We start from the raw sequence: 12,584 nt of genomic DNA on the forward strand, positions 1-12,584 counted from the left end.
CCCCTTTTTTTCTTGAATTTTCAAGGTTGAATTAAAAAAGAAACAGCTATTAGCCGGTCTATGATGTTTTCCATTATGTATTAGCATTAAGCTAACAGAGGCCATGCACGTGTAATTCTCTTCATTTGGTTTTATGTGACCGTAAATTTCAACTGTGAGTGCTAATTAACAGATTGACTCATTCTCAAGACTTAAAAAAAATAAAAATAAAAAATACAACTGTCCGAACAACAACTTGTACGCAGTGGAAATTTACAAACGTATCCCGAATTTGCCCAAATGATTCGCGGTCGATGGGAACTGTAACTTTTTCTTCGGTTGGGAACGTTCATGGCTTGCGTAAGGCACATCGGCACGCTGCTCTGCAAGTCGCTCGGTTTCGGTCTGCGCTAACATTGTGATGTCGCTCGTGGGAAAACAGTCAGAAGATGTGGCAACGCCGCCAACGTTGTGAAACACTTCAGGTTCAACCGCAACGCGCAAACAATACGAGGCGTTTACGATGAGGTCGGCACGAGCGACCCGATCGCGGCGTCGGGCGATGCCGCTAGCTAAACATGAGCTACGCTGCTGCAGGCCGGCCGACAGGCGCGAACAGGAAACGTGAAATTTGAAGTTGCGCGAACGAATAAAGTCCCAAAATAAAACACGTGTCAACAAAGGTTGTCTCGCACGGGCCAAAATGCTTTTAAATGAACAAATGGATCCAAATTGGGCTTTTATTGATCTAATTCATTCAATACTTATGAGCAATTTCTCTGATTTATCAGACGGTATTTGCACAAAAGTATTGAGTACTCGGAATCAGATTGGAAAGTCAAATCTGTCGTATCTTCCTTCCTTTAATTGGTCCTCTGGTCTCTTGAGATCTCCCTTATCTGTTGGAATTTAGAGTGAAAGATTCTGGTTTTTGTAACCATGTGGGTGGGAGATGGTGTCTGGTTGGTGCTGGATTTCACATTGATTCATCTTTCTTTCCTTTGATCTTTCCTCTGGCTCTCGCGACCTTCTGAATTTCATGACTCTGGCGAAACTCTGAAGTACAATATCCGGTTAAGGTGAAGGGTCGTGGGATTTTTATTCGGTTTCAGGTGAATTCACACGCACACAAATGTGCACATAATAATAATAATTAAAAAAAAAAAAAAAAAGAGCAATGATGATATGTTGAATCGGTAAGACTGCCGAATGAACAATTCTGAGTGTTCAAAAAAAAAAAAATGTGGACAATCAAATCAATTAATTGTAATGGAACATGTGAAAAATGTTGCGATAAACGTTTCCGTTAGGGGTGTGAATTGCCTAGTACCTGACGATTCGATTCGTATCACGATTCACAGGTCACGATTCGATTCGATACCGATTAATCCCGATACGAATGGTCACGATTCGATACCGATTAATCCCGATACGAATTTATAAGTCGATTGTTGCGATTTTTTCCCATTCAAATTTAGAAAATACTATCAGTAAATTTGTACATGTACACTGTAAGATTTGTATGAATATATTTATCTAAAACTTGAGGCTTATAACCGTGAGCCACTGTACACAAACAGTTTGCAATCTGTTTCACATTTGAACAGCATTAAAATAAAAATATTAAGGCTTAATGTGCCGTTCATATAACATTCTTCCATGCTCAAGGTGTGAATCCTAAAAAAAAAAAAAAAAAAAAAAAAAAAAAAAAAAAAAAAAAAAAAAAAAAAATTAAAAATAAAAAAAATCGATTCTGCCGATTATTGAATCGATTCGAGAATCGCGCGATGTAGTATCGCGATATATCGCCGAATCGATTTTTTTTTAACACCCCTAGTTTCCGTGTGTTTTGAGATTCAAACTGTGCAATATTTGTGATACGAATGAAATATTCCTGATTTTCCTGCTCAGTTTGCCAACTTCAAAGAGAAGCGGTTCAATCCCGTCCTCAATTGTGTTCACCCGTTCCGGGTCGTAACCTCAAAAATCATCTTTCGTGTGACAAAAATAAACTTGATTGATGCAACCTTGCTTTTGTGTAAAAAATTTCTTTGATCTTATTGATCATAAATACAGTTTTAGAAACATCCTCTTGATTGCGAAATAAGTCAAACGGCTCCATTTACACGCACACACACACATGCACACTTTAAATTGTTTCCGGAACACAGAAATCGACGGAATGGCCACAGTTTACTGTTAAAAAAATATAAAATAAATAAATCTCAATGACCATTATGTGCACTATAAATGCGATACATCAAAGCAAACATGTTTGAAAATGTCATCCCGATGACAAAAAATCAACTTTATGGATGCGTTTGAGTCAAGGATGACTTTGATCTGATTAACACATAGAAATCTTTTTGATCTGTATAAGATGGTATCGTTAGCTGAACAGCATATTTGCCTATAATCGATTTTAGCTCACTGTCATATCAATACAATTCTGATATATATATATATATATATATATATATGTATATATATATATATATGATACGATACAATACAATTGCTTTACATCAAAGAAAATGTTTTCAAAAACATCTTCATGATGACAAATCAACATTATTGACTTTTTGGTCTATAATCAAAACATGTAAGTAAACATGTTTGAAAATACTTTCCCCATGACAAAAATCATTAGCCTACTATGGATGCAACTTTGTTTTTGTGAGTCAAAGATATCTTTCACCTCATCAATTGAATATCTTTTTTTTTTTTTTTTTTTTTTAAATCTGATTAATGAATTTATAATACAAAGATCAAAGAAAACGTATAGAAAAATGTCTTCCTGGCCACAAAAATTAATTTGATGGATGCAAATTTGCATTTGAGCAAACGATAACTTTGATCATATTAACGTGTCGTACAATGTTTTTTTATCTGATTGATCATTTCATACAAATATTACACATCAAAGAAAACTTGTTTCAAGATAAAGAAAAAACAAAAAACACTATGGCGTCAAGTTTGCGTTTGAGAAAAAGATACCTTTGATGTGATTGATAAAGATCCTATAAATGCACTGGGACAAATAATAGAATAAAAGTATATTTAAAAAATAAATAAAATATAAAAATCATCATCCAGTGTCTTTAGAACTAAAGTGTGGACGCAAATCACATTTTTTTAAAACCTTTTAACAAGCGTTGCAATGAGATTCCTTTCCCCCTAAGCTTTCTTGCTTTTGAATACACATTTATATATTTTTACATTTTTATCATTTCTTTTCCTTTCTTAAAAAAAAGAGCATCTGCTTCAAACAACACAACACACAGTATGTGTATTTTTTTTTTTTTTTGTGCCTTGCACGTCCAAATGCTATCCCAGATTCAATTTCAGATATGGACGAGGGTGCTTTTCATCCTTTTTGGGAGACAATATTTAATATGCCGAAATGAGATCAGTTTTATCCTCTGCCGTGCATGCGCCCACACAAGCATTTCACAATTCCTGCTAGCATTTTTTTTTTTTTTTTTTTTTAAATCACATCTCAGCTTTTCAAACGCGCCAATCTCAAATAAACGCCGCTAAGTGCAGGCAATTTAATTAAATACACACACACACAAAAAATAAAGCGCTAATTGTCTTTGATTTTGAAGTGTCTCGTAGGGAAAAGTAGCCCCCCCTCTCGCCCCCCCTCCTCCTCCCCCGTGGACTTTTATCAGCAAATGAAGCGTATAAATGACCTGGAAAGGCGCGAAAGAAAGGCGCGCGCGCCTGTGAACGAAATGAAATCAAGAACAATTCTTCTCCTCGGGAGCTGTGATGAGGATGAAGATTGAGGATGAGGATGAGGATGAGGATGAGGATGAGGAGGCGCTGCCAAGCAGATAAGAAAGCGCGCCGACGATTCGCGGGAGTGCACGGAAAAAATACCGACATTATTTACAAACATGTCACTTCCAACATGCACTATACTTTTTTGTTTTGGTAGTGTCATAAATGTCACAAAAAAAACATTATAATTGTAAATGAAATAAAAAATAAAATAAAAGGAAGTCAATAGTACATAAACCGGAAATAAGATTGACGTGTGCCCCATAATAATCATAAAAAAAAAGAAGATAATATTTATACTAAAAACGCAAAAGATAGAAAGAAGAAAAATAACCCACCCAAGTAGTGGTCAGAATATTCATAATGTCTTAAAAAAAAAAAAAAAAAAAAAAGAAAAGGTCTGAAGACTTTAAAAAGCTATATAGAAAACGATAAAGGCTTTGATTAAAAACGAAAGTGCAAATAATTACTTTATATTTTAAAAAAAGATGACAAGGGAAAAAACTAAAAACAAAAACTAAATTGGCACGGATGTAATTGGGTGTCATGCAATCATCATCGTAAGAAATAGGATTAAAATAATTATCTAAAAATGTGACATGAAGACTTCATAAATCTAAATAATAGTTAAAAACAAGTCTAAAGAAATAAAATGAATTTCAAAAAATCCAAACGCATAAAAATGTCTCTCAAAAATAGATTGACATCTCCATTGAAATCTAATCATGATCAAAATATAGTAACAAAATGAATCAGAATTGAGCATGCCAATACGAGCCTTATGCGTTCCATAAATGCAAACGAGAATTAAAGCCACTAAATAAGGAAAGGAATATTTTTTTAAAAATGTTAAAAAAAATCCACAATGCAAGTTCTAACTTCATCAAATCGACGCCACAAAATCCATGCATGCAGATGAATGCAATCATAATTATGAAGAATGCTATAAAATAAGGCAACAATCGTGCTATTAAAAGTATAATCAAATAATCGTGCATGATCAAATTTGAATGCAACAAAAACAACAAAAACTAATGACCCCCCCACCACATTTTTTTTTTTAGGTGTCCAACTTCAAGCATCCTCATTTACAAACAGTGCGAACCGAACGCCCCCCCCTACCCCAATCCCCCCCTCCCTGCCCTCCTCCTCCTCCTCTCGCGCCCCCCCAGGGATAGATTGCACCTCCACTCGTGTGCAGCATATGTTCCCGCCAGATAAAGTCAACAATTTGCACGTGGAAAATGAAATTCTTAATTAGAAAAGGCGCGTGCTCGTATAGTTGCGCGCACGCGCGCGCTTCTCGCTCCCGTTCCAAGCTTCCCAGTTGACACACACACGCACACGAAATGAATTGCTGCGTGTGCGCTCGTCAAGAAGTCTTTTGTCTTAATGAGTCAGCGCGCATGTTGGAACACGTGATCGCGTCGTTTGAAGGTGCCGCCTTTTTTCTTTTTTTTTTGCCCAGTTGTCAAACTTGCACGAGGCAAGTAAGTGCAAGATGATGTTTTGATGTTGGGATTTTTTTTTTTTTTTTTTTTGTAATCCACCTCCAGCAAGCTCCATGGGGCTTCCCATGCATGCATGCGAGGCCACCAAGCCGCCAAACGAGTCCGACAGGCGGCTTCCATCCCGGGAGGCCTCGCGCTCTTTCTCCACCGCCGTCGCAGACCCCCATAAAGTTCCTCCATTTTTTATTTTTTTTTATTTTATCAGCTTGTATCAAATCATTTAGATTTCTTTTTTTTTCTTTTCTAAAATGAAGAATAGTTTTGTCCAAGCATGAAATGAGCCAGATTGTCTTTTTATTGGACTCTTCTTCTTCTCTTTGCTGCAAAGAGGCGCCAACCTTCTATAGATACATGACATTTGATCTTTTTTTTTTATTATTATTTTTTTTGTCTTCCATAGAAAATGCACATTCAAATTAAATAAAAAAATACAGGAGAAGAAAAAGTAAAACAATGAACCGTAATCGATAACCCGTATGTGCCAATTGAGGGGAGGGTATAGTAATAATTAGTTGATTGATAATAATCAACACAAATCATCGTTGAAATGTACACAATAAATAAAGTTAAAGGCCTCCTTATTCTTTTTTTTTTGTCTTCTTCTGGCAGGCTGCCGTATAAACATTTGACATTTCTTACAATCCACGCGTGAGTGAAAACAAAAAAAAAAGTCATTTCCGGTTCCCAGCGCGCGGTCTTATGTACATGCAGGTTTCCAAAATAAACAAACAAAAAAAACAAAAAAGAGTCACTGTTTCGCTTCGCTCGTGTCGGTCATGCGCGTGCGTCTTTTACATGGCGGCGGCGTGCGCGGACGAGTAGGGGTCAATCCCAGTCTTGCTCATACCTGGAAAGAGGATGTAGGCCACGGGCGGCTGCAAGCTGGACGCGGACCAGGCGCTGCAGTTACACGGCACCACGTAGCCCGGGTTCGTGGGCGACGGGTGGGTGTGCGTGTGCGGGTGCGTGTGCGGGTGCTGCGTGGGCGCGCAGCCGCCCAGCGGGCCGAAGGCGCCCGCGCCGGCGGCGGCGGCGGCCGCCTGGTAGCCCTGCAGCGACGAGTACGGCACGCCGGCGGCGGCCGCCGCCAGGGCGTGCGGCACGTCGGCCATCTTCTGGCCGAAGCCCGCCGCGTCCAGGAAGGACGAGTACGGGGAGGCGGAAGCGGGCGGCAGGAAGGCGCGCGCCGCCGCCGCCGCCGCGGCCGCCGCCGCCGCCGCTTTCTCGCCGGAGCCGTGCAGCAGCGCGTCGGACGGCAGCGACAGGCCCTTCAGGTGCTCCGTGTCGCCCAGGTAGGGCAGCGGGAAGACGTAGCGGTCCTTCTTCAGCAGGTTCTTGGGCTTGCGCCGCGGCCGGTACTTGTAGTCCGGGTGCTCCTTCATGTGCTGCGCGCGCAGCCGCTTGGCCTCGTCGATGTAGGGCCGCTTCTCGGCCTCGGACAGCAGCTTCCACTCGGCGCCCAGCCGCTTGCTGATCTCCGAGTTGTGCATCTTGGGGTTCTCCTGGGCCATCTTCCGCCGCTGGCCGCGGGACCAGACCATGAAGGCGTTCATGGGCCGCTTGATGTGGTCGGCCGGCTTGGACATGGCGAGTGCAAGGCGGCCGGCGCGAGAGGGGAAAATGGGGGGAGACGGTTGGAAGGGGGAAAAAAAAAAAAAAAACAAAAAAAAAAAAAAAAAAGTTGCTATCTGAAGTTCACCTGCTGCCCGGAAGATGCGAGATAGCTGCAGGCATGACACGCTCAAATCTCGGATGGCGAACAAAAAGAGAAAAAGTGCAAAAAAAAAAAAAAAAAAGGAGGAAAAAGTGCGCTGAAAATCCAGACAGAGCGCGCGCAAAAAAAAAAAAAAAGTCCGCGACTGCGAGCATGCACGTGGGAAGAAAAGACGCAGAATCCACAAAAAGGTGAAAGCAATAAAGTCTCTCCTTGCTTCCCTCCTTCTGTCCTCCTCTTTCTCTTTCTTTCGCTCTCTTCTTCTTCTTCTGTTTTGTTGTCGTGTTGTTCGCTGGGTGCGCTCGCTCGCTCGCTTCTTCTTCCGTGGAGCTGCACCACCTGGCGCGCCTTGCAAATGAGCGCGGTGAGCGGAAAGGAGCCAGCCAAAAGCGGCCCACTTCAAAAGGCAGGGCTTGCTCGGCGTTCTGGCACGCAACGTGACGTCACGCGCAGAGGTGCGGTGGCAGGAAAGCTGCTGCGCGCGACGGCGGCGGAAGTGGAGGGAGACGACCTGCCTGCCTGTCGACACCAATCAGCGCCTGCAGGCGCACCTTACAAACGCGCGATGTGCGTGCGCACTTTCATTATACGTCAAATTAATAGCAAAGACCGGGGAAAAAGAAGAAAAAAATCGAGTGGCCAAAACAACAACAAAAAAAGAAGAAAATGTGGTAATAATTCGATTTTTAAAAAGGGGGAAAAACTGTACCAAAAATGTAAATAATAATAAAAATATATTTTTTTAAATAATCCCATAAAAGAAAAAGACTCTCCACCAAAAAAATAAATAAATAAATAAAAATAAATAATTCAAAACAAAAAAAAGGGAATAAATAACACGACAAAAAAATTAGAAAAAAATATTTAAAATGTGAATGTCTTCCCAAATTTTAAGAATCCTATAGATAATATTAAATAATTAAATATAAATAATCCTAGAAAAAAACTTCAAATAACTTTATACACACACACACACACACACACACAGAGAATAACTTTTCAAATAATTCCGTCAAAAAATGTCTTATGAAAAAAAAAAAAATATGGAATTTTTTCGAAAATCAATAAAGGATATAAAACAAAAATTTGAACCAAAAAACGATAAATAAGTCAAACAAAATGTATGATTAATTATATTTTTTTAAAATTCCCAAAATTTTCAAGAATCTCACTGAAACATATACAAAAGAAAAATCCACCAAAAACACATTATGCATCTTAAATTTTAAATATTTATACCAAAAATACAATAATGCGAAGAAAAATGTGTGTAAAAAAAAGAAAATAAAACGAACAAAAAAATATATTAATCCCACCAATAAATAAATAAATAAATGTATATATATATATATATATATATTATATGATCCAGTTTTGATTGCAACAACTCGAACAACATATTACACCAACATTTAATTACATTTTGACTATTAGATTTAGGCCTAATAAAGTTTTTGGGCGAGCTTATATTTTTTGATAGAGTCGTTTTGTTTTGTTTATTTTTAGTAAACTAATGAATTTATTGTAAAATTAATCTTTCCGTTGCACGCAAAAAAAAATAAAAATTTCAAACAAAAAGCAGATCAATAATTTTACTAAAAAGATTTAAAAATAATGTTCAGCAACAATGCAGTGTTTTTTTTTGTTTGTTTGTTTTTTGCGGGGGTGCTAAGAAAAAAAAAAAGTCAAACATTTGGCCAACTCTCAAAATGCTCAACAAAACGCAGGTGACATTTAGATAAAAGTCAGACACTTCACCTTCAAAGTAGCAATTACAGTAATTGCTCTTCATTGTCTGCCGTCAAAAGTTAACCTTTATATTTTAATGAGTACAAGAAGTGCGTGATTATGTCATTAAATGTCTTTCAAGACAGCTATTAGAGGCAACTACATGCAGCGTACAGCACAAGTGCAACCATGACGACAACAAATAGACGCGCCCAAAAACAATTGACAGACTTGATGTTGAGGAGCAGCAGCAGCAGTTCGACTGCATGTGTTGGAATCACAAAATAAAAACATGCTGGCTTTAAAAAAAATAACAATAATAATGATAATAATAATGTAGTGAGGGTGAGTTATATGGAAAGATGCCCACGGGGCCACTGTGTAACAGCCGAAGCAAAAGCTGCAAAATTGCGCATGCGCAAGCAATCGTAGAAAAAAAATAGCAATAATAATAATAATAATAATATTATTATTAATAATAATAACATAATATATTCATATGTTGGGATATCTCTCTCTCTCTCTCTCTCTCTCCCTCCCTCTCTCGCTCGCTCGCTCTTTGCGCACGCGTCATCGCGCGTCAAGAAGCAGGAAGATTTCCAACGACGTCTCGCTCATGGGAAAAAAAAAAAAAAAAAAAATCATAAAAAAAATTCAGGGGAGGGGGGTGGCAAAGAAGATGAAGAAGGGAACAGGGGAGAGAATCAGGCAGCGGCAGGAGGCGACTTCGAGAGGCTCAGCAGCGCACCAGGTACAATTATTAAAAATATTCATAAAATATGTATATTTATATTGCATGTTTGCATGTTAGCGAAAACAACAACAACAGACAAGACAGCGGGAATTACTATTATTATTATTATTATTATTATTGTTATTATTATTATAATTGTTATTATGATTATTATTATTATTAGGTTATTCGTGCATGATAAGTGAGTTCCTCGTCTGATGGTGATTTAGAGCTCGAATAAATTTAAATACTCGATGAATGTATACATATAATATCAGGATCATTTGCTTCAAGTTGTTTTTCTTTGTATTTGTATTTTTTATTGGATATTTGTACAATTCTAATCTAACATGTATATTGAAATACACGTTTTGAAAAAAAGTATTGACATTTACATTTTAATATAATGCAATTTCTTTTATGACTAATGCGTGCTTTTACTGACCACAGGATGATTTAATCCATCTATCTATCTATAAACACAACAAATAATTTTAAACAGCAAATATGCATGCATTTTAAAATATATATATATATTTTAAAAACATAATTGCATGATATATTTTCCATCTATTGGTCATGCAAGCATGATGATCGCTTCAACAGTGCGCGTGCTCGCGGCGGCCTGCCTGTCGCCCGAGCGCGCTCACGTGAAGGATGCGTGTGCACGCGTGCACGTGTCGGCTCCCTCCCCTTTCCCGCCCGCCCGGCGTAACTGTCCGCGGTGCTGAAGCCGTTTACGTTCAACTTCAAGCCCCGCCCCCCAACCCCAGCAGCCGACAATACCAAAACAATCGCCAGCTTTTTAGAATGTCTGACTTCCGTCTTAACGCCTCACTCCAATAATATCATCACTTGTTTGTTTGTGTAAAAGCCTCTTTTGTGCGTGTCATTTGCGCAGCGCACACACATGAGTGTCTGATGAATTCTATTTGACGCAGCCGCAAAAGAGATGAAATATATAATAGGACATCCACTCTTCATATTTTTTTTTTACGCCGGCAAGAAAAAATAAATAAAATTCTAAACTTTTCCCACCCTTGATGTGACCTATCGAAAACAACATTTAAACTTTTACCAGAAGGGAAATAGGCAACCAAGATAATGTGGTTGCATAAGTGCAACTAGAAAATGGCTGTGTTCAGATGAACCAATCCCATTCCAAGTCGTGTTCATCGGGAGTCGGCGCACATCTGCTGCTTATTTAAAGCGCCTCCGACTAACCTCAAATCAAGCTTAGCTGTTCTCGTAGGCTTTTAACGCCCTTCTTCCCTTTCCAGCAGAAGCCTGAAGATTTTGTGTGATGGCTAATAATTTTGTGATAAGCCTGATCTGTACAAAATATATTTTATAATATTTTCAAATAGGGGAGGATAAATTACTGAAATGACCTGGTTGCAAAAGTGTGCACACCCTCATAACTAGGAAGTGGGAATGCTCAGATCAACCAATCCCATTCAAAGTTAAATGAGTCAGTGCACACCTGCCACCATTTGAAGTGCTTCAGATTAACCCAAACAAAGTTCAGCTGCTCTAGTCTGCATTTCTTGCATTTTTTTTTAAATTATTGTGCCAACTTAGTTGCCAACACTGACTGCTTATTTTATACTAACAAAATAAACAAACTTAATGTGAACTAAGATGATTTAATTATTCTTATTTGTATAACAATAATATTCCCATTCATGAATACGCTCCACCCTGTGCAAAACTTAACTAATAGACACACATCTTATGAGCGTTTATATATATTAAAGAATGTCAGGGGTTGTCGGGGGAGCGAGGGATGAGGGGAGGCAACGGCGATAAGAAAAGAACATCAAAGAGCGCGCGGGCCCACACGGCCCCACATTCTACTCCACAATTAGGATTAAAGGGGCCCGGCGGAGATCAGGTCTGATAAACGATCACAAAAAGCCAAGACGATGTGACTCACCGCTGACCTTCATTAGCAGAATGGAATTCATTGGAGGAAAAACAAGAAAAGAAGAAGCAGCCGGCCATGTCGCTATTATTCTTCCAATTAGAGTGAACCCCTCCACAGTGTGGTTCACCTTGTCGCCTCGTCACTTTTTTCACATTTATTTTATTTTTTTCAGATAAACAGTCGTGCTATCAGACAATCATTATGCCAAGAAGGGCTCAGTATATCGTCGCAACTTTTTGACATTTGAGACCAAAATTCAAACTACAACTTTATTTTACGTTTACTTTGACAGTCAAGAGTGTTGAAACGTAAAGTGGGAGCCAAACAGTCAACTTGCAATTGGAGCACAATGAGACAATTGCGGCCTTTTGTTGGCTTGAATGGCGCTGATTTATTAGTCTGTCATGTCTGACCTCGGCTCGTGATACCGACGCAAGGTGACTTATTGTGTAAAGAAAAAAAAAAAAAGAAAAAAAAAAAAGGAGGAAGGTCATCTGTTAAATATTCTTATTGAGGTTCATTAATGCAGACGCAATGTAATCTGCTCAAATTTGGACGCTAAAAACGACAACAAATGTCTCTTTAACACATTACGCTGCTATGCTAATAATGCTAACAACATACTGGACAATTGTTCATTTTTGCTGCTTTCACTTGGCAATGTGAAATTTGGTTGACCAAATAAATAAATAAATAAATAAATAAATTTTTTTAAAAAAGTCTCACAAATGCCTAAAAAAAGACAGGAAGTTTGCGCGATTGGTCTGAAGCGGCCATTTTAGGCTCATTTATAAGTTGAGGCTTTTTTTTTTTTTTTAAGCCCCTTAGCCCGTTTCATTGAGCAAGCTGACATTTGGTAGGGATGGCCATCATCATTGAAAGTTAGACCCACAAAAACTTGCCTGAAATGTCAAGAAGTTTGCTCTATTGGTTTGGAGAAGACATTTTAGCCTCACTTGAACTCTTTCCAGGGCTTTTAAAATGGCAGCAACATGACATTTGGTAGACTTGTCTATCATGAGTAAACCCACAAAAAAACCCCGTCTCAAAGTCTCAAAAAGTCATACTCGGAAAGACACAGGAAGTCTGTCATTTTGGTTGGAAGTGGCCAGTATAGCTTCTTTAAAAGTCGCAACCTTTTTATAGAATATAACCCCCGCCCCACCCTACCCCGTTTCAGTTAGCAACATGAAATTTGGCAGGGAT

The 12,584-nt window shown here is 38.8% G+C and overlaps 2 protein-coding genes across 3 annotated transcripts in view; both read right to left on the bottom strand.

Annotated features, from left to right (window-relative positions):
* Positions 1 to 12,584, bottom strand: part of LOC144026822 (heparan sulfate 2-O-sulfotransferase 1-like) — a 149,973-nt gene that overhangs the window by 47,599 nt on the left and 89,790 nt on the right. The gene's annotated exons all lie outside the window — the stretch shown is intronic.
* On the bottom strand, positions 5,554 to 6,930 carry sox14 (SRY-box transcription factor 14). Its single transcript, XM_077534005.1, has one exon. The coding sequence runs from the start codon at positions 6,860 to 6,862 to the stop codon at positions 6,068 to 6,070; it is 795 nt and encodes a 264-aa protein (XP_077390131.1). The 5' UTR covers positions 6,863 to 6,930; the 3' UTR covers positions 5,554 to 6,067.

The sequence above is a fragment of the Festucalex cinctus genome, chromosome 10 (assembly GCF_051991245.1).
Source record: "Festucalex cinctus isolate MCC-2025b chromosome 10, RoL_Fcin_1.0, whole genome shotgun sequence".
Taxonomy (NCBI): Eukaryota; Metazoa; Chordata; class Actinopteri; order Syngnathiformes; family Syngnathidae; genus Festucalex; species Festucalex cinctus.

What these genes read in the sequence shown, in the direction of transcription:
- sox14 (XM_077534005.1), bottom strand. Translation starts at nt 6,862, where the DNA reads ATGTCCAAGCCGGCCGACCACATCAAGCGGCCCATGAACGCCTTCATG.